The 21,175-nt window shown below is 48.3% G+C and overlaps 1 protein-coding gene and 1 long non-coding RNA gene across 2 annotated transcripts; both read left to right on the forward strand.

Annotated features, from left to right (window-relative positions):
- Positions 1-317: 317 nt before the first annotated feature.
- ZNF597 (zinc finger protein 597) lies at positions 318-6,391 on the forward strand. Its single transcript, XM_047839291.1, is given in 4 exon segments — positions 318-513; positions 1,264-1,390; positions 3,227-4,284; positions 4,286-6,391. Coding segments are annotated over 4 exon segments (1,287 nt in total). The 5' UTR covers positions 318-480; the 3' UTR covers positions 4,355-6,391.
- A 5,763-nt stretch (positions 6,392-12,154) lies between these two features.
- On the forward strand, positions 12,155-14,100 carry LOC125154731 (uncharacterized). The gene is made up of 2 exons (XR_007147899.1): positions 12,155-12,392; positions 13,580-14,100. It is a non-coding gene; the product is annotated as an uncharacterized LOC125154731 (long non-coding RNA).
- The last annotated feature ends 7,075 nt before the right edge of the window (positions 14,101-21,175 follow it).

Here is a 21,175-nt window from a genome sequence, read left to right on the forward strand (position 1 = left end):
AGAGCTGTCCTCCCTTAGCGGGCTCGATTGGTCAACACACGAGAAGGACTGCCCCTTCGGAGGCAGCGATGGCCAATCACAGGGCAGAGTTTCGAAAACGCAAGGGGGCGTGCCGTTTCCGGAGGCTTTCCCGGCAGCTCCCACGTAAAGGAGCGTGGGAATCTAGCAGTGCCTCGGGCTCTAGGTCTGGAGAGTCAGTGGGGCGTCGGCCTCTGCTCCTTCTCTCCGGGTACGGGAGATTGTCTAGGATCGTTAGTCTCTCAGCGGTAGGTGGCACCTGGCCGGCCCGGGATCGGCCCCTCCGAGGCTGAGCCACGAAGAGCGGTCGGCTCAGGTTTTAAAGGGGTTGGAAAAGCGAGGGAGCCCTGGGAGTGCAGTCAGTTGGCCCCTCTGGGGGTTATTCTCTCTCCTCCCAGATCTGTCCCGAAGTCAGTGTGTCGACTTGAGGAAGGCATTCCCCTCCCCCACCCCCACCCCGAGATGGAGTCCACGCTCCCAACAACCGGGGCCCAGGTAAGACTAGGTCCCTTCTCGGGGTCCCCGTTCCTCTCGATATTTTCCAGCCTCTACCTGTCCTTCTTTGGAAGAGGGTTAGGAACGCCCCTTTCTGTGGGAGGGCTCCTCATCCCCCAAAAGCCCTTTGACCAAGCTGTCTTTGTTCCTAGACCAGGCGCTTGGGAGAAATGGCCCCTCAAAATCTTTCTGAACCACCAACTGGGAGCAGGGCCCATTGGTAAAGGCTATGAGTATCTCAAAGTGTCTTTCTGGAATGTTGCTCCAACTGAAGATTTCTAGGGTCACCCCACACCTTTTGAATAAATACAGAAACAAACACAACAAACAAAACCCCAGGTGATTCTTAATCACATCGAGGCTCTATTGGTTTATAACACTGGTAAACTGAACGACGGAGGACAAGGCCTGGATGTGATTCTAAAGAGAGCTTAGCAGTGAGTGTCATGTGGAAGGAGAGAGACTAGCAAGGAGTAGAAGTCTCTTCTAGAACTTCTCACAGTTCACCGTCTTGGTCCTTATACCACTGCCTCAAAAATTATGTCTATTTTCACTCCTTTGCGATTTACACCACTCTTCCTCTCCCCCCTTCCCCCTTAGAACCCATTTATACATCATCCTCAGCACTCAGGAACCTTTGACACCAAGCCCGTTTCTTCCTTGGTCTGATGTTTCTAGCTCTTCCCCACCTACACTGAGTGAGGGGGTGGCCTTGGGGCCTTCCTGAGATGGGCTCTAATGTTGTTTCAGGGACCGATGCTGTTTGAGGATCTGGCTGTGTTTTTTTCTCAAGAGGAGTGTGTGTGTCTGCACTCTGTCCAGAGGTCCCTCAGCAGAGACACTACACAGGAGTGTTTCGAGGAGATGGCCTTGATGGGTAAGGCAGTTATTTTTCCTGCATTTTGGAACTTTGGTCAGTTCTAGGAGCAGGATTTCATGTCTCATTGACATGTTGGTATGGGGCAGTGGGACCTATCTGGGTGATCTATGTGGATATAAGAACTTGCATGACAGAACTTGGCGGTTTTCAAAGGATGAGTTGATCTCTTAAGACAGAAAATCCAATCTAGTACAATGACTATGGTTTTGCATGAAACCTGGCAGTACCTATGAATCTTCCCAAATATTTGTTATAGTCAGTTTACAGTTTTACTTGCAAAACCTCATGAGTGTAGGTTACTATCATTTGTTAAAGATTCAAAATTAATTTACTCTTAAAGGGGTGCTATGCCTTTTTCACCTAAGGGGAACTGTATGCAGAAATGTTCCCATGCCGGAGTGGTGTTTGTCTCTGACTAGGATTGACTCTTAGAACTATATCATATCAGAGTTACAGGTATTCTAACATTCTTTCTATTTTTACCATCTGTGTCATTTCTAGATCTGTTTCTGTTCATTGATTGTGCTCCTACTTATGGGTCATAGTTTTCTGCTTCTTTACCTGTCTAATAATTTTTGATTGGATGCTGGACATTGTCAGTTTCATGTTGTTGGATGTTGGCTTTTGTTGTATTTTTTAAAATATTTTTGGGCTTTGCATTTAAGTTATTTGGGATCAGTGTGATCCTTTCAGGGCTTGCTTTTTGCTTTGTTGAGGTGTATTCAGAGCAGCCTTTAGTCTAGGACTGATCTGACCTGCTGCTCAGGCAGTCTTTCTGAGGATACTGCCCGATGCCTTGTGTGTTCCACTTTGGCTGGTGGGAACATGAACTATTGAACTATTGTGTGAACTCTGAAGCTTGTTCTATCCCTTTTTGACGATTCTTTTTCCAGTCTGGGGTAGTTTTCTCACATGCACTTAAAGACTAATACTCAGCCAAAGTCTTAAGGGGACCCTATCTAGATGCCCAGAGCTCTGCCTGGGCACCTGTCTCGTCCCCAGTATTTTGCTGTCAAATCCTAGCCATCTTGGCATCCCTGAATTTGGTCTCCTCGAGTCAGTAAAACCATTGGGTATCATTTGAATTCCTACACTGCACTGCAACCCAGAAACCCTTTCTGGGCAGGGCACTGGGACAATCATAGGGCTGTTTCTCCAGAAGGACAGACTCTTTTTGTATTGACATGTTGGCTTTATAAACTAAGAATATTTGGACAGATGTTAAAAAGGAATGCTTTTTGGCAGGCCCAAGATTTGTTAGCCATCCTAGGAGCGAGACTAGTTCTTATTTGGCTGCTGCATGCATGGCAGCTCTACATTGATCTTTCCTCGGGGAGAGGTAAAGAAATTTTGAAGAACTCTCCTAGTGACAATAAAACTATTTGTAATAAGCACAGTGTTTCTCTGCTAGGTAGAAAAATCCTTACTTGCTCTCTCTTTTTCTCTCTTCAAAATGAACCCCAGTCTCTCTTCCAGTTGTGGTTGCTCAGCTGTCACTTGAGATCGCATAAATGATGAAGAGTTCTGGAGACATAGGAGACTAACTGGAAACCCCCTGTAGGCAGTGTGTACCAAGAGTGCCCTTAGTTCCTATCCCACTGGACCCTGACTTAGTTATAGCTCTCTTCTCCTTCCACCCGTCACAGGCTCACCTACCACCAGATCCTTGGGGAAGCCAGTAGAGCCTGCTGGCCTGATTTTGTACAGTGTATCAGTGTCTGCGTTCTAGGATAAGCCGTCTACAGTTTCTTGGTCCTCTGTGTAACTAGCTTCTTTCCCAGTACCACCTGAGGGTGCTGTCTATGTTTTGCTTTCTTTTGTTTTTACCTGCAGGAGGGAAAGGCAAGACTGAGATTACTCAGCAGTTAAATCTAGACTCTATGGGAGTTGAGGAACTGGCCCCAGAAAACTCCTCCATTGCCGTGCCCCTTGTCTATTACCCAGAAAAATCTTCTGAGACTGGAGGTGGAGACCCTGAAAGGAAAGTATCAGGTGGAACTCCTGCTTGCAAGAAAAGGTTCATAAGCCTATTAGTTACCATCGAAAACCATACCCCATTAATAGACCCACCTCAATGTCTAGAAACTACAGCACTTTCTGAAATTCTTGAATTTTCTGGGGAAGAAGCCAAACATTTGTATAAGTGTCCTGAATGTGACCAAAGCTTCAGTGATAATTCATACCTTGTTTTGCATCAGAGAACTCATTCAGGAGAGAAGAAGTATAAACGTGGTGACTGTGGGAAGATTTTCAATCACAGAGCTAACCTGAGGACACACAGGAGAAGCCACGCTGGCGAGAAGCCTTAGAAGTGTGCTGAGTGCGGCAGCAGCTTCCGCCAGCACTCACATCTGTCCCGGCATATGAATAGCCACGTAAAGGAGACGCCCCACACATGTGGCATCTGTGGGAGAGGTTCTTTGTGGCCCCCAGGGTTGGCACAGCATCAGAAAACCCACGCGGCCAAAAAAGCCTATGAATGTACCGACTGTTGTAAAGGTTTCGGTCAGGAGACAAATCTTGCTTTGCGTGAGGAAACGCACACGTCAGCCACCCAGTACCCGTGCACTCAGTGTGTGCAGTGCTTTGGAGAGCCCTCACACTCTGTCCTCCCCGACCAGGGCCACGAGGACGACTGTGAGGACGACGCCGAACACTGCGGGGACTGCAGAGAAAATTTGCTTTTGTTCTCAAAATTCAAACCCTTAAAATGTCCCGAGTGCGCAGTGACCTTCCTCCGTGTCTCTGAGCTTGTTTCCCATCAGAGCGTTCACAGAGGGGAAAAGCCCCATAAATGTAAAACATGTACAAAGAGCTTTATTTTGGACTCAGAGCTCGCATGCCACCAGAAGAGCCACACAGGAGAGGAGCCTTTTAAACGTACCACGTGTGGGAAAAAGTTTCAGGTTGAATAGACATCTCGTTATTCGTCAGCAAACCCATAAGAAAACCACCACGTAAATATAGCCAGTTTGCATTCCTACTCTCTTTTTCTGTATCTGTATTGAAAACCAGGGAGGAGTTGTCCTTTATATGCCAGACGCGTGACACGCATTCCGTGCCCTGCACCCCAACCTTGCTTTGGGGACTGTGATTTCTACTTTATAATCGAGGAAGCATAATCATTGTCACAGCCAGTGAATGAAGCCAGGATTCAGTAACTCACTCACTGTTCAGATACCATTTGGATGAGCCAGATAATGATACAGAACTTTTTTTTAAATTCAGTTTTCATTAAACTGAAAGTTTTGCTGGAGTTGTTTTAATTTTGCTACATGGTTTGTAAGTTAACTTCTGGAAGGAGAAGAATTTTGTTTTATTTTTTGCTAGTTCTGCAGATCTCGTATCTAGGAAAGTAATGCATCTCTGTGTTACGCTTTTTTTGACTATAACTATCTGAATGTAACATTTGTTCTGAGAGCTGATATTTCACGTGCTACTTTCTGAAGTGGTTTGGAAGCTTGTATTTCTGGTGTGGAAAGTTCCCAAATAGGTGGACAGGTTGGTGTTATGATGCCGATTAGTATCTTTGGAGTTCCCATTCTGAGATCTGATGCCACTGGCCTTTCTGACTCATTTGCAAGGAGTTTTGACAGTCTGACTGTAGCCCTTTCTGGTGCCTGGACTTGAGTGAAAGTTACTTGCTTCTCTCTGAAAGGATTTACCTCTAAGTCTCTACCAAAGCACATTACCTGCCTTTCTATGAGTAATAGTAGCTGGTGTTTAGTGAACCTGGTATATTATCTAATTTAATCTTCAGGATAAATCTGACAGAGAAAGGGCTATCCTTGTTTCATAAATGAGGAAACTGAAGCCCACAGAGGGTAAAGTCAAAGTCAGTACGTTGCCCAAGACGAAAATAGCAATGTACTGAAGCCGGCATTTAACCTTGGGTCCTTCTGACGGTAAAGGTTGTGCATTCTTCAGTATTGTTGTGTGTTGGCTTTGTGTTGGGGCCGCAAGCCACCAGGGAGGCCGAGCTGGGTGGATGAGAGCGGTCATCATGGAGGCTACCCCGTGCACATGCATCCTAGAACCCCTCCACTGCCCTGTGCTTTATCCCAAGCCTGACTTACATGTATGGTTATAAAGCAAAAGAAAGATTCCCCAAGACTTCCAGTTCAAATTCCCATCCCTGTGATCAGATCAGAGACTGCAGACTCTACAGAGTACAGTCCTTATGGTTTTAGTTGGGTTTTGGTTTAAAAAACAAAATGTCCTCTTCATCTCCAAAGAAAAATACGTACAGAAAACGCTTAAGAGTTTCACCAAACTACCTGACACCACGTAAGTCTTTAGATACTGCCGTTACATATAAATATTGGAGCAAGATACTCTTAAATGGGTTGGTCATTCATGTTAAAGAATCAGGGAATCTTGTAAAGATACATTCATACACGATTTCTCTTTAAAGAAAAACTGTGTACCTATCAGCAAAGCTGTTTTTAAATGGACTTTCGATCAGGATGTGAGAACCGTCTTACTCTACTTAAACAGTATAGAAGTATGGCATTGACTAAAATGGGGTTGTCACTGGGAAACCGCGTGAGCAATAGTGCGCCTCTTTAGGCAAGTAGTACTTGGAAGATGTGGTTTTTCTACAGGACAGCAGGTTGAGAACTGAATATACAAAATGATGGAGGCTGCTGCTCTAAGCTCTTAACACTGTGCAGAGGCAAGAAACTATTCCTGAGGAGTAAGGGAAATGGAGACCCCAACCCAGCTCATTCCTAACTCCCTTTTTGTTGGTCTTGTTTCTTGTTTGCAGCTCCACAGTTGAGACCCTGTGATCTGAATGTCAGGGTCACGTTTGACTCTCTGTTTTGGATGTCTCCACTCAATACGAGACACCAGTCTGCTGGGGCTTTCGGATCTTATTATTTTTTTTTTTTTAACATTTATTTATTTTTGAGACAGAGAGAGACAGAGCATGAACGGGGGAGGGGCAGAGAGAGAGGGAGACACAGAATCAGAAACAGGCTCCAGGCTCTGAGCCATCAGCCCAGAGCCCGACGCGGGGCTCGAACTCCCGGACTGCGAGATCGTGACCTGGCTGAAGTCGGACGCTTAACCGACTGCGCCACCCAGGCGCCCCATCGGATCTTAAATTAAAAAGTGAAGTTATCTGCAGGGTTTTCTTCAGCAAGTCTCTGGGGAGCTTAGAATTGTGTAGAAAGATGGTCTCTAGTTGGATTTCTTATCAGCCAACTTTGGGATGTCCTTTGCTAAACACCAGAAAGTAATATCTGCCAGCTCCCCTGCTTCCGCCTTTGGTGGGAGCATTATCACGTATTAGGGGCTCTCCTGTTTCAGCCGAATGAACAGGGTTGCAGGGTGGGGAATGAAACTGGGAAAGAAGCCCCTGCTTGCAGAGTTGCTGCAGAAAGAAGTAGGGAAGGCTATCTTAGAAGGCACTTGTGCAGAATGGGGCTGACATAGGACATGGAAGCTGTCATCCTTTCCTTTGCTCCTAAGACAGTATGGGGGAGGGTGAGCCTTTATGCTGTAAGTGCTGTTCTGCACCTCACTGTGGGAAGTCACCTTTCCAGATGAGGCTTCCTTCACAATTAAATTCAGGTTTTACATTTTTGTTTATTCTCTAGATTTTGTAAGATTATGTCAAGCCTCCATAATTGATAAGAAAAATAGCATTTTTATAAAGACATTAACATACACAGAAGTGTAATTAAAATGACTTTGTGGTGTAGTAACCATTGCTAACGACCAGTATGCAGGAAAAAAAAAAAAAAAGAAAAACCAGTTTGAGTGTCAGTTACTGTGAAAGAGGCATATTTTCAATTGTTGCCTTATTGTGCATTTGCACGTAAACGCACTTCCTGGATGTAATTCAAGCTGCTCTGAGCCCAAAGAGTTGGAAGAAAGGTTGAGTTCACCAATGAAATCCATGCTGTTTTTATGATGATGGCTTTTTTACCCTTCTGTTTACAGTGTCAACTGATGGAGATAGATTTTGCAGTTTGTCATTAAGTCAGAGATATTAGCCAACTATGTTAGTATTGACAAATACTGGATAAAATGATATATGCAGTTTATCGTTAGGAGTGGTTGGTTCGCTACCTTTTGCAGCGTGGATGTTGACATACTATGCAGGGTGAGAACTGTGTACGAAGAAATTGACTTTTGCACAAATTTGATTTCTGTTGATGGGTAAAAAAAATGTGTATCAAACATGTCTTTAATGTGATTGCCTGAATATCATGGCGCATTAACAGCCATCATTGCTACAGACAGCATTATTCCAGTAGAATTCAGATGTCCAGTTTATATTTTATAACTAAAGAAATGGTGGAATTTAGTTGTTAATCCCAAAGGAGTTGGACTCAAAATAGTTCTGTTTAGAGCTTTGTTACAGTAGTTAATAGGCTATTCACATCTCCCCATTTAACACAGAAAATGACTAACGCAGTGTAAAGGGAGTTACAACTAAAAACAAGTTACATTTCACAGTAAATGGTGTTTTGAGTCTTTGACTTCTGAGATTCCATGTAATTACGTGGCATTGTTCTGATGATTGCAGCGTGTTATACGGTCTAATACCCCAGATTTTGCTTAATCTGCCAGTACTGCACATGTGTACAAAGTAGATTATAGTTTATCTAAATAGTCTATTTTGAATTGTTCATTAAACTTGTTGTCTTTATAGGATTTCAATAGTAAAGTGTTTTTGCTTTGGCCATCTGTTTAAAAAGTAAAAGTAACTAAATGGTCTTATTTGAAGTATGCGTACTCATCTGTTTTGTTTTGTAGACTGAGAGACCTAATATCAGGATGATCACTACCCATGTTTTCACCGCCCATCTGACTACAGGTTTTTTGTCTTTTAGTTTTCAACATCCCTCCTTGCATTAACACTCTCGGGGGCGGGGGTGGTGGGGTGGTGGAAGGGTGGAGGTAGTATAACATATACGTACATTTGTATAACCCTGAGAAAATGCTGCAATCTCTAGTTCCTCTGAATACCTCAGAAGTATGTTTGTTGTGTGCACTTGTACTGTCTAATGTTTTGATTTTACAGATTTTTGGTATATTCTCATCACTCTTAGCGCCAGAATGCACGCTGTCACTAGGCTGTGATTGTCTATCTGACACGCGATTTGGCATCTAATAAATGCTATTCTTGATGATGCAATGAAGTGAACGTTTTCTTTTACACTGCAGTGGTTTTACATGGCAGCGAATTTTGAAAACTGGCGGGATTGTGGTTTGGAGTGTGAACGAGTGACTTCGAGCCACGTAATAATGGAGGTAAAAATCGCAAAGAAAAATTCCAGCGCGAACCGTGGGACCGCCCTGGACTTCGATGTCCCCTCCCGCCGCGGCGGTCCGGAGTCCGGCACCTCCGACCGCGCAACCAGGGGAGTGCCCTCGTGCTGCCCGCCCAGCGCCGGGGGTACCAGCCGCCCTCGCGCCGTTAGGCTCCCAGGGCCTCTGCGCGTTCAAGGAGCGCTGGCCGGCGGGAATGCCAGCGAGATGAGACGCGCTAGAGCGGCCCGCCGGGCTGGGAACAGGAAGTCGCGCGCTCACTTCCGGTGCCCTCTTCGGGTGGCGCGGCTGCGCGCTCCCGGGGCGGCCGTGGCGCTAATTGTGGCGGTTATCCGGCGGCTGTCCTGGCGGGGCCCCTGACCCGCCCCCGTCACTCATCGCGGGGTGGTCTTAGCAGAAATTGGGCCGCGGCCCGGGAGAGTTTGCTACGGGTCCCTCAGGTCTTGCCCTCCGCGCCACGGGTGTGACTGTCTGGGACCGAACGATTCTCTGCCCCGCGACTCTAGGCACCGACCGCCCCAAGGGCAGGAGGAGCCCGTGCTGCCTCCCCGGCCCGAGCCCTGCTTTGACAGTGCGAAACCGCGGGCACGCCTTGCTCGCGGGCCTTTGGCTTGTAGAAAGGGACGCTTTGTGCTTCTCTCTAGACCCGGAGCCAGTCTCCGTCTGCCTTCTGTGTGCCCCGCAGCCGAATTCTAACGTGCTTCTGTTACTTAGAGTATCCTGGGCTCACCTGACTACAGGGTCGCCCCGCCGCCAAGCGAGCTTCGCCACTCCTATGACTGCGAAGACGTCGCTTTATGTGTAGCCCAGATTTCTTCTCTCCCTGCGCTCCAGATCCCTATATTCACGTGTCTGTGAGACATCTTCCTTTGGATGTCTCCGACACATCAAAGCACATGCCTTACCCTGAACTCAGGCTTTTTAGTCCTTGATCTGTTTGCCTCCAGTATGTGGCGCCACACACACACAATTGCTCACGCTACCAACACACTCCCTTTCTCCCCTCGCGCATTCCATCATCAAGTTCTGGGGATTCGACCTCAGGATTGTCTCTCAGACCTGACTGATTCTCTGTGTTTCCACTGGCTCCACCTTTAACTACTGGCTGAGGTCGACGGAAATAGCCCTCTGACCTCTCACATCACTGGGTCTCTGCCAGCACAGCCAACACCTCCGATCATGTCACCATCCAACTTGACATCTAGGTCCACTGGCTTCTCATCGTCCTTAGGGTAACATCCAAAATAGTCAATGCAACCTTCCTAACCATTACTGCCCTGCCAACTCCAGCCACTTTCTTTCTTTTTTTTTTTTTAATTTTTTTTTAACATTTATTTATTTTTGAGACAGAGAGAGACAGAGCATGAACGGGGGAGGGTCAGAGAGAGGGAGACACAGAATCTGAAACAGGCTCCAGGCTCTGAGCTGTCAGCACAGAGCCCGACGCGGGGCTCGAACTCACAGACCGAGAGATCATGACCTGAGCTGAAGTCGGCCGCTTAACCGACTGAGCCACCCAGGCGCCCCTCCAGCCACTTTCTTTATTTTCTCTCTCTCTCTCTCCCTCTCTCTCTCTCTCTCTCTCTCTTTTTCTCTCTCCAACTGCACTTTCAGTTCAAATACACCAAGCTCTTTACTTCTTAAGAATTGTTAACACACTTTTTCTTTTAGCAGTAACCACCCCCCCCCCCCATCGCTACCTACCATTACCAAATTGAATAGTAATTATAAAACGGATCTTTTAATGTCTGTGGGGGCAGGGACCAGACACATGGCAAGTGCTTAAAATTGTGCATAAAGAAGGACATTTCTGTGGCTCTGTTACTTTTACACTGTTGATAACAGCTACAAGACTGACTGGAAGAAAGTGGTGTCAGTTCAAGCAGGCAGGAGGTTTAACAGTGGCCGAGAAAAGCTGTAAGGAATTTAGCAAAAAGCTTGACTAAGCTAGTTCTCAGGATAAAATGTTAAAGATGTTCTATTGCCTGGCAAGAATAATTCAGCAAAGATGCACAACTGCTACAAGCCACTTTTGAAGGAAGTGAGGTAAATGTGGTTTGAATTTCAAATAGAATTGTGTTTGGCACAAACAGAGAGGGAAGCACAAAAGAGCTGGGTCTGTGTCCTACTGCCTTGAACCTTTCGGGACTAAAGCCTTAGTGATTAAAATAGCTCAGATCACAGGCACAGAGGGATCCGGCCCATAACATTTCATTTCCTGTACCGTTCCCATCCTGGAAGAGCCCCTGAGTTGGGGAGGAGTAAGCACCCAAGTTGGCAGGCAGAATGGTCCTACACTTGCAGGCTAGACTGCCCAGGAAATTACCAGAAGGGGAACTGCTGTCACCCTGACAACCCTGGAACAAAAAGGAACTTGGCCAGCAGTTCCACATTCCTCTTAGAAGTTAAGTTTCACTTGACTGAACTGGCTCATGAGCCCATCCCTGGACCAACCACTGTGGCTGGGAGGATGGAGCACACTGGTTCTCATGCACTCTCCTGGAGCTGTGGTTGGGGTCAGCCCCACCAGTATCCCATGTCCAAAGTGGGAGAGAAGAGGTGACTCCAAAGGATACCAGGATACTGTAGGAAGAAGAGAGGCTGGGGGCTAGGGTCAAAAATACCAGGCAAGTCAGAGTAGACAGACAAGCAATTGGAGTAGTGATGAAAACGGCCAACATTAACCAAAGACTCGTTCTGTGCCTGGTCCTCCGGTGCTAAGCACTTTTCCTAGATTATTTCACCATTGTTATGTACATTTTCCGCATGTAGAAAACAGGGCCGGATTGTAGGGTGTGTTATGAAGTAGGAGGAGACAGGAAGGAATTCTCAGGCTCCTTGTGGAAGGCTGGAAGGTGTGCTGTTAAAGCCCAGCTACCTATGATTGGTGCAAAATTCAGAAAAAGATTCTCAGTCTCCTCGAAGGGCCAGAGAATAATCATGAAGTCTACCTTAAAGTACACTTAAACGTGTGTAACGGTTAAGGGAGATGTTTGAGGTATCTAAGGAATCACTGCCATCAAATGACAGCAGGAGAAAGCTGGGAGAACCTGACCTTCCTCTCTCAGGTAGAGCCTTCCCCAGTCACTTCCCATCACGTGATTCCTGCTCAGTTTTTGTTTTTTTTTTTTTCTAAGTAGTTATAGTTGCAGTTTTACATTTGTTGGTGCAATTACTTGATTCATGTCCGTTTCCACCAATACACTGGGCTAAGACCGCAGATGGTCTGGGTTCACAACAGTACTTCCAGCACCTCGTGATGCCTGGCGTGTAAAAGGCACTCAATAAGGATTTGTCACAAGAGTGAAGGAGCCTCCAAGACAGTCCTTTAGTTTGAGGCTAACGGTCGGTCCCACGCAAGCACACGCGTTATGCCTCCCGTCGTGCACTGGAGGCGGAGCCGTCTGGAACTACATTTCCCAGAGGGCTCCGCGGCCGCCGGCCCCGGGAACGGACGACGTACGTCCTGTCGGGGTGCCCCCCCCCCCACCCCCATTCTTGCCCACTTATGCCGAGGTTGCCAGTGGCAGCTGGGTCCGGCTGGGAAGTGTCGACCGGGGTCGCTCGGCGAAAGGAGCCTGCCCGGGCGTTCTAGGGGGCGCCGGGGAAACACCCCTTACGCCAGGCAAATCCCTGGCCCCGCAGAGAAGACACCGCTCCCGGCTCCCCGCTCCGTCCTCTGCACCACCGCGGGCGAAGGGCCCCCGATGCCGTGGTGAGGACGGAGGGACGGGGTGGGGCTCGGCGTGACCTGCTTTGTGGGTGCAGATTAGGACAGGGGGGTGCAGTGGTGTGAGAGAGCAGGGCCTGGAGTAGGCAGGGGTCCTGGAAACGAGGAAGAGGGGGTGGCCTCCAGACAGATTCAGGAGGCAAAAGTAACGACTTCGTGGGGTGAGAGCAGAGAGGCAGAGAGGACTTGGAAGTTTCTGGGTTGGGAGACTGGGTGGCCGGCAGCTTTGTGGAGAGAAGACGTCTTGCCTCCTCTCGAATCTACAGTTTTTCTAAACTTTCTAGGGAGATAGGTTAATCACAAGTGTGACAGCGCAGCTGTGGTAAACGCTTCAGAGAAGAGGTGTGTCAAGCTACGAGCGGGATTTCACCAGGCCAGGAAGCTGAGGGAGGACACTTCTGAGAGCTCAACAGTGACGTGGGAGTTTAGTGGTTGGAAACCTCTGGAAAGGGCATAGGGCGGTGGGCTGCTGTCTCTAATGGAGAACCTCAGGCAGGCCTCTGATATGTCGGCTGACTCCCTGTAGAGCAAGCTTTTCCTGCTCCAGAGAAACACAGGCAGAAACTGGAGAACCCAGATGCCTGACCACACCCTGCAGAGAGACAAGGTGTGACGTTTCCAGGTCCAGTCCCACCTGGTATGAGACTGTCCCTGGAGCCATGAGATGGCTGCAAACTTGAGTGCCCTGGACCTCCCCGTCCCTTAGAACTAGAAAGCCTCCTGATAAAAGATGCCACGTGGGGGTGGGAATCTCACCTGCAGACCCATGATCTTGGTCCCCAAACACTGTTGTCACTGTTGGTCCTGAAACTCTGCCACGAGGAGGTGGCTGGGCCAGGGAGGCTCTTGGTCACCGTTGGGGATTGTGCCATCAGTGGCTAAGGCCAGAGATGCCTCCCAAGGAGCGGATCCTTAAGCTACTGGAGTGCTCGTAACCGTCCTGTCCAAGAGACCCACGTTAGGTTCAGCATGAGCACCCAGAGGGTGACAAGAGGTGGTAATCCTGATGGAGGATTTGCAGAGCGAGCCTAGGAAGCCAGGATGCTGGGTGGGAAGGGCCAGAAGAAGCCTAGAGAGGCTCTCGTGTGATGGCTGATAAGCTCCTCTCCTTGGTGGGGGCGGGGGGGGGTACCCTGAACAGATGTTACCCCTCTGCTTCCTCTTCCCCCCAGAGGTCCTGTCTAAGGCTTCCAACAAGAATCTGCAACACTGAGTTCTGGGGGGGGTCACCTTTACTTTGCCAGAACCACACTTTCCAGGTATAGAAGGACAGCTCGGAGGAGAACTGAAAACTAGACAGCATTTTGTCTAAGCACCTGATTTTCTCACAAGGAAACTGAGGTGTAGGCCTGTTAGAGCTCAGTAACTGGCTAGCTGAGGTCTTCAGGCTCTTGGCTCAGTGCCTTTTCCATGGTCCCGAGCCGTCTCCTGGTCAAGTTGTGCTGCAGCAGCATTGCTAGCTGTGTGATCAGCTAACTCCTCGTGAAAAAGGAACTTGTGTGTCTCTCAGAAAGGTATTTGTGAACACACTAAAAACGAATGGAACTGTATCTACTTTAAAAGGATGTCGCAACGTGGTGAATGCCCTAAAAACCACTGAGCTGTATATACTTTAAAAGGATGAATTTTATAGTATTTGAATTGTATCGCAATGTAAAAAATAACCTTCGTAGTAAAAAAGTTGAAATATGTATTTTAAAGCTGTAATATATGTTTAAATGTAGTACAGAAAATAACATATCAGAGACATGAAAATGATTTATGTGACCAGCTTATTTATGTGCAGACCTGATGGCAAAGCTGCTTTTGTCTTTTCTGTGCAAAATAGAGTATCTTGTAAGATGAACTGTTAAAACTCTTAGCATTTGCAATAATCTGTGTGAGTTAGAATTTGCTCAACACTGTAAATCAAAGTGAAAATCAAATAAGCTGGATGTTAATATACAAATGCAGTTCCCAACAAGATAAATAAACCATAGAAAGATGGGTGTCCTGGTTTAGGTGCTATTTCTTTCCATAGAACTCACCTGTTGCAAAGGGAACAGAGGTCCCACAGTTTCACAGAACAGCGTGGGAGGGTTCTCGCTGGGGCGTGGGGTTAGAGTCTGGCCCTGAGTGGAAAATCCAGATGAAAAGGGGAGCAGGTGCACATCGGCCTTGGGAGGGACACTTCCCACTCAGCACCTCAGCCCACTCAGGGTGAGCAGTCCTCTGGGACAGAACTAGACACCCCATCCCCTCCGCCTGCCTCACGAGGTCCCTTACTGTAGGAGCAAACTTGTCTGTCAGAGAACTTCCCTCTCAGCTCCGATTTCTTCCTGAGGGCAGGTATCTCATCCTGCTGTCATTGTGACCTCTGATTCCTCCACATCCTGGATCGGACAGCACTCTTGTGCCCTCTTCTAGAACAGAACCCCTTTCCCAGGGAAGTATCTGCTTGGTGCCGTATATGCCTCGGAAGTGAGCATACAGGGGCGTGCTCTCCAGAGGTGTCTCTATCCTTCACCCTGAAAACACCATCCCTGGTGGGCTCCTTCCCGCATTAGAAGAGTTCAGATGAACAGATGGTTACCAAGCCTTCGTGTGGGGCACTTGAGAGGCTACGGCATGATCCCTCATCCCTGGTCCCCCTCATCGGCCCATCCCTCTCCAGGGTATTCACGGAAGCAACCAGGACTCCAGGGGCAAAGACCTGCATGGCTCAAAATCCAGCATCTTAGAACCGAAGAGCACTGGAGGCATACAACTTGGGTCCTGTCGTTTAAACCTTACCGAGCCAAAGAAACACATTTCAAAGCGGACCCAGAGCCACGACTGGATGTAGGTGTGTCCAAAGCCAAAGTTTATGCACACTTGGTGCTGTGGTCTGAATGTGTGAGGCCCTCCCAAAGTTTGCATGTTGAAATCTGAACCCCCAAATACAACGGTATTAGGACGTGGGGCCTTTGGGAGGTTCGGAGGTTCTGAGGTTCATGAGGGTGGAGCCTCATGAACAGGATTATTGTCCTAAAAGAATCCCCAGAGAGCTCCCTGGCCCCTTCCACCATGTGAGGACACACTGAGGGGAGGGCCGACTGTGAACCAGGAAGAGGGTGATCACTGGAACACGACCTGCAGGTGAGGGCACCCACATCTCCATCCTCCAGCCTCCAGGACAGGGAGAGGTAATGTCTGTTGTGTGTAAGCCACGGGGTCTGGTACTTGGTTGCAGCATCCTGAACAGACGAAAACACAGCTACACCCAAGGGTCTCCCATCATGCCTTTCTTAAAGTTTTCCAAAAGGTAAGGCAAGTGCTTTAAAACTCCTCCTGCGAGCACTGTCTTTGGCCTGAACATCCACGTGCCCCATGAACCACACTTCTCTCCAGTGTCCATTCCTGGGCTCTGCCATTTCCTGAGACCGTGTCACCTCTGAATCCATCAACTCAGCCCTCCCCCGCCCCCACTGGTGAACACACGGCTCCTGTCCTGTCCCAGACAAAGCTGAGTCCCAGTACAGGTGTCCTCCCCAATACACACCACCCCCAGACATGACATCACTCCTCCCAGTGGGACACGAGTAGCCCCAAATTTTCAACATTCGTTTCGGATGTTCGAAAGGTGCTTAAAGCCGCTCCTGTTGGGGACACCCTCCCTCTGCCACCCCAGTCTCTCTCCTTGCCCCTAACCCTGGGCTCCGCCTTCAGAGCAAGCCCTTCCCTAGACCTCGGCCCCATTCCTGCGTGCGGGCACTCCGGAAACACTACGGCGGGTTGCCTCCCGCACGAGGCTCCGTGGCCCAGTGGCAAACTTTTCATCGGATTTCTGAGAATGACGTATTTACAAAAAATAAGGAACACATTATTCACGATAGCCAAAAGGTGGAAACAACCCCAGTGTCACCTGACGGGCGAGTGGATACACAAAGTGTGGTCTCTCCATACGGTGGAATATCACTCAGCCTTTAAAAGGAAGGACATTCTGACAGCTGCCGTGACATGGATGAACTCTGAGGACACTGCACTCAGTGAAAGAAGCCGGTCACGAAAGGACAAATACCGTGTGAGTTCACTTACATTAGGTGCCCGGAACAGACAAATTCCCAGAAGCACAAAGCAGGAGGGCGGGTGCGGAGGGAGGGGGAAAGGCGAGTGGGTGTTTAATGGGGACACAGTATCAGGTGTGGGAAGACGAAGTAGTTCTGGGGAGGGGTGGCGGTAAGGGCTGCAGGACGGCGTGAACGCGCTAAATGCCATGGGATTGTACCATCGCAAATGGTAAACCTGTGTAAATTTTCTGTATATTTCACCATAATGAAATAAATTGAAAAGACAAAGAGCAGCATGAAGGGCCACGGTAGAACGGGGTGCCTCAGCTTTTGGGGCCCCTCTCTGGGACACACCCATTTTATTCATAAACAGCCCTTTGGAGAAACTCTTCTTTCAGGACGTGATCTGGGACTGTGGATTAAAAAATGCTAAATTCAGGGGCACCCGGGTGGCTCGGTTGGTTAAGCGTCCGACTTCAGCTCAGGTCATGATCTCACGATTTGTGAGTTCGAGCCCCATGTTGGGCTCTGCGCTGACAGCTCGGAGCCCGGAGCCTGCTTCGGATTCTGTGTCTCTCTCTCTTTCTGCCACCCCCCCCCTCCCGCCCCCCCCCCCCCCGCCGCCAACATGCTCATGCTCTGTCTCTCTCTCGCTCTCTCAGTAATAAACGTTTAAAAAAATTAAAAATACATAAAAATCTTAACAAATGCTGAGTCCAGGAAATAGGACCTCTCCTCCCTCGAATTGCTATGGCCTCTCTGCCCTCTCTAGGATCTGAGGGGCTGATGGGAGGAGAATTTAAAAAACTACATTTTATTTGACACCTAGTTCGTCTTCCTTTCATAGGATGCTGGCCAGCAGACAAAATGCTTTCACTGACACATGTTCACTTCACCGATCATGTGAGGTTATCAGGGTAGGCCTTCCTATTACCAGTGGAGAAAAGAGGGTGGGATGTTTTATTTTTATTTTTTGAATTTCTAAGTAGGCTACACACCCAGCGAGGAGCCCAACGTGGGGGCTTGAACTCATGACCCTGAGATGAAGACCTGACCTGAGATCTAGAGTCGACGCTTAACCAGCTGAGCCACCCAGGTGGCCCAGGTCTGGATGTTCTAAATACTTTTTAGCTTTGTTTTTTTGTTTGTTTTTAAGAGAGAGAGAGAGAGAGAGTGCATGAGCGGGGAAGGGGCAGAGAGGGATATAGCATCCAAAGTAGGTTCTGTGCTGACAGCAGAGAGCCTGACCTGGGGCTCAAACTCACAAACCATGAGATCATGACCTGGGCTGGACCCAGATGCTTAACCGGCTGAGCCACCCAGGCGCCCCTTAAATTTTTTTAAAAAAATTTTAATGTTTGTTTATTTTTGAGCAAGAGAGAGACAGAGACAGAGTGCAAGCAGGGGAGGGGCAGAGAGAAAGGGAGACACAGAATCCGAAGCAGGCTCCAGGCTCCGAGCTGTCAGCACAGGGCCTGACACGGGGCTCGAACTCATGAACCACAAGATCGTGACCTGAGCTGAAGCCAGACACCTGACGGGGCTGAGCCACCCAGGAGCCCCAGTGTGGATGTTTTAAATGACGTATCCAGGCCACCAAGTGGGAGAATGACAGAGCTGGGTGCAAGGCTGTTCCTCGGTCTCAACCTGGCACTAAGGCCACTCCTCTGGCTTGTTTACTAAGCTGCCTCAGGTCCAACTACAGCCAAATCACTCCCAAGACAAGGAAGGTTCTTCTGGGTTTGCCTAGTGGGCTCTGCCCTTATCTGGCCCCAGAGTAGTTTCTAGAGCCAGGAGTGACATTTGGAGTGGTTTGTCTCCACTTGTTTCACCAGTAATTCAGGAATTGGGACCATACTGGTCACCAGTATTTCAGCTAGTGACAGCTGCGTTAAAAGATATACTGCAGGGGCACCTAGGTGGCTTAGTTAAGTGTCCAACTCTTGATTGCGGCTCAGGTCATGATGTCACAGTTTGTGAGTTCGAGCCCCACATCAGGCTCTGGGCTGACAGCTCAGAGCCTCCTAGGGACTGTCTCTCTCTCTGTCTCTGCCCCTCCGTCACTTGCTCTCTCTCTCTCAAAATAAGCAAACTTTAAAAAAATATTGGAAAAAAGATACATCGCAATTGTGCAAAAGTATATCACAAAAGAACGGGAGAAGATATTTGCAAGTCATGTACCTGCGAAGGCCTTGACTCCAGGACCTATAAAGGACTCTTACAACTCAACAATGAGAACGACAACCCAATTTGAAAAGAGCAGAGGTTGTGAATAGCCGTCTCTCCAACGAAGATACTCACGTGGGCAGTAAACATCTGAGAAGACGCGCAGCATGAGGGAAATGCCAACCCAAACCACAAGTGACACGGCACCTCACGTCCACTACACGGCCACACTCGGAGAGGCGGTGACAGGTGTTGGCAAATATGTGGAGGAGCCGAGACCCTCACCCACCGCAGGTGGGGATGTGAGGTGCGGTGTGAAAAAGTCTGGCAGCTCCTCAGAAACACTTCAGTGTCAAGTCAGCATTCGACCTGGCAATTCCGCTCGTAGGTATATACGCACAAGAAACGAAAACACATGCTCACAGAAAGCCTCGGGCGCGCGTTCACAGCGGCACTACTCACAAGAGCCCCAAAGTGGAAACAACCCAAACGTCCCGCACTGGATGGATGGATAAACAAAAGTGGTCCACGCACACGGAGGAATATTACTCGGTCACGAAAAGGATAAAGTTCTGATGCCTGCTAGGACGTGAATGGACCTGGAAGGCACTGTTCACAGGGGACACAGGGGTGGGGAGCGACCGCTCAACATGATGGGGTTCCTTCTTAGCTGCTGAAAATATTCTCAATTAGATTGTGGCGATGGTTGCACACCTCCATGAAGATCCCGTAATTATTGAACTATATACTTTAAAGGGACGAATGTTATATTGAAGTAGATCTCAAAAGAGCTCTAAAAAAAAAAAAAAGCATTTTTCTTTTAGAAACATTGAGGGAAACGTCAACACTGTGTACTGGATGGTATTTGGGAGTTGTTGACTCTGTCGGGAATGGTAATGGTATGAAGGGAAGAGTTTTACAAATCCTCATCTGCTGTAGATGGAAAATGCTTTTTCAGGGAAATCTGCGAGGTCCAGATCCCCAACCTGTGCACGAATGCTTCCTTCTCTGACTCCCCGGGGGCAACCGGGGAACAGAATACCTCGAGTAGGAGTCACCCCCACCCATGGCTAAGTACAAGCCAAACCCACAGAAAATAGTAAACCGTTCAGGTTGCTCATGGGTGAGGGACGCACACAAGAGGAGAAATATTATCACTGAAATGGGGTCACTAACTGCGAGCCAGCAGGTGGGTGGTCCGTGCGGAGGCCTCCGGTGCATCCACACAAGGGCAGCGGGGTGGGGAGAACCCCACATCTGCAGAACTGAGCACACCTGTAAATGGGGCTGTGCGTCTTCTTCCACCCTTCAGACTCTCCTCACTGGAGTTGAGCCTTACCTGCTGGAGGAAAACTGGGCTGGGAGAGACAAGGGAGCATCACAGGTTTGAAAACCTTCTGGGAAGGAGTGAGATTCAGATTGGCAATTGTGCCACATTTATCCAAGGACCACATTTGACTTTACGATTCAGCAATTATTTTTGTAAATGTTTACTTATTTTTGAGACAGACAGGGAGAGGGTGAGTTAGGGGCAGAGACAGAGAATCCCAAGCAGGCTCCACGTTGTCAGCACAGAGCCTGACACGGGGCTCGAACCCGTGAACCAGAAGATCACAACCTGAGCCGAAACCAAGATTCAGACACTTAACTGACTGAGCCATCCAAGCACTCCTAAGATTCAGCAATCACTGAATGTGTGCAGTAGAGAGAGAGCACATACACAAAGTTCTCCAAAACATACCAAACAAAGCTCTTATTTAAAGAAGTCTTCCTGTTCCAATTCTTAATAAATAAGAAGACTGGAAATCTAGTTCATTCGCTTTCAGGAGAGATCTTTGACTAACCAAGTTGATTCAACACATGGGTCTGGTTGGGCCAAATCCGCCCCCCCCCCCCCCCCCCACCGAAGATGCCCACATCCTAATCCCTGGAGCCGTGAATGTTACCTTATAGGGCAAAAGGGATTTTTGCAGATATGATTAAGAATCTTGAGACGGGGAGATTATCTTGGATTATCTGGGTGAGCCCAAATATAAACATTATAGCAGTTTAAAGAGGGAGGCCGGAGGGTAAGAGTCAGAGGACAAGGGGATGTGGTGTCAGAGAATGGAGACATGCACTTTGAAGATGGAGGAGGGGGCCACAAGCCACAGAATACAATGGCCACTAGAAGCTCAGAAAGGCAGGGAAACAGATTCACCCATTCGGACACCTTAATTTTGGCTCTGTGAACCTGACGTTGGGCTTCCGACCCTTGGAACTCTAAGAGACTGTGTTGTTTTAAGCTACTAAGTTTGTGATCATCTATCTGTTACAGTGCCGATGGGAAACTGATACAGACATAACTATGATTAAGGGGGTCTTATGACAGCAAAATTGGCCTGGGAAAAGGAGATGGATGAGGTGGGGACAAAGGAGGAATCAAGAGGTCCTGACCGGTGAGAGGCAACAGACAGGGGTGACGTAAGGAGCAGGAGGAGTAATGAGGGCAAACTCCTCTAAAACCTTTTTTTTTTTTTTTTTTTTTTTTTTTTTAGTTTTTATTTTATTTTTGAGAGAGAGAGAGAGACAGGG

Source organism: Prionailurus viverrinus, chromosome E3 (assembly GCF_022837055.1).
Source record: "Prionailurus viverrinus isolate Anna chromosome E3, UM_Priviv_1.0, whole genome shotgun sequence".
NCBI classification, from domain to species: Eukaryota; Metazoa; Chordata; class Mammalia; order Carnivora; family Felidae; genus Prionailurus; species Prionailurus viverrinus.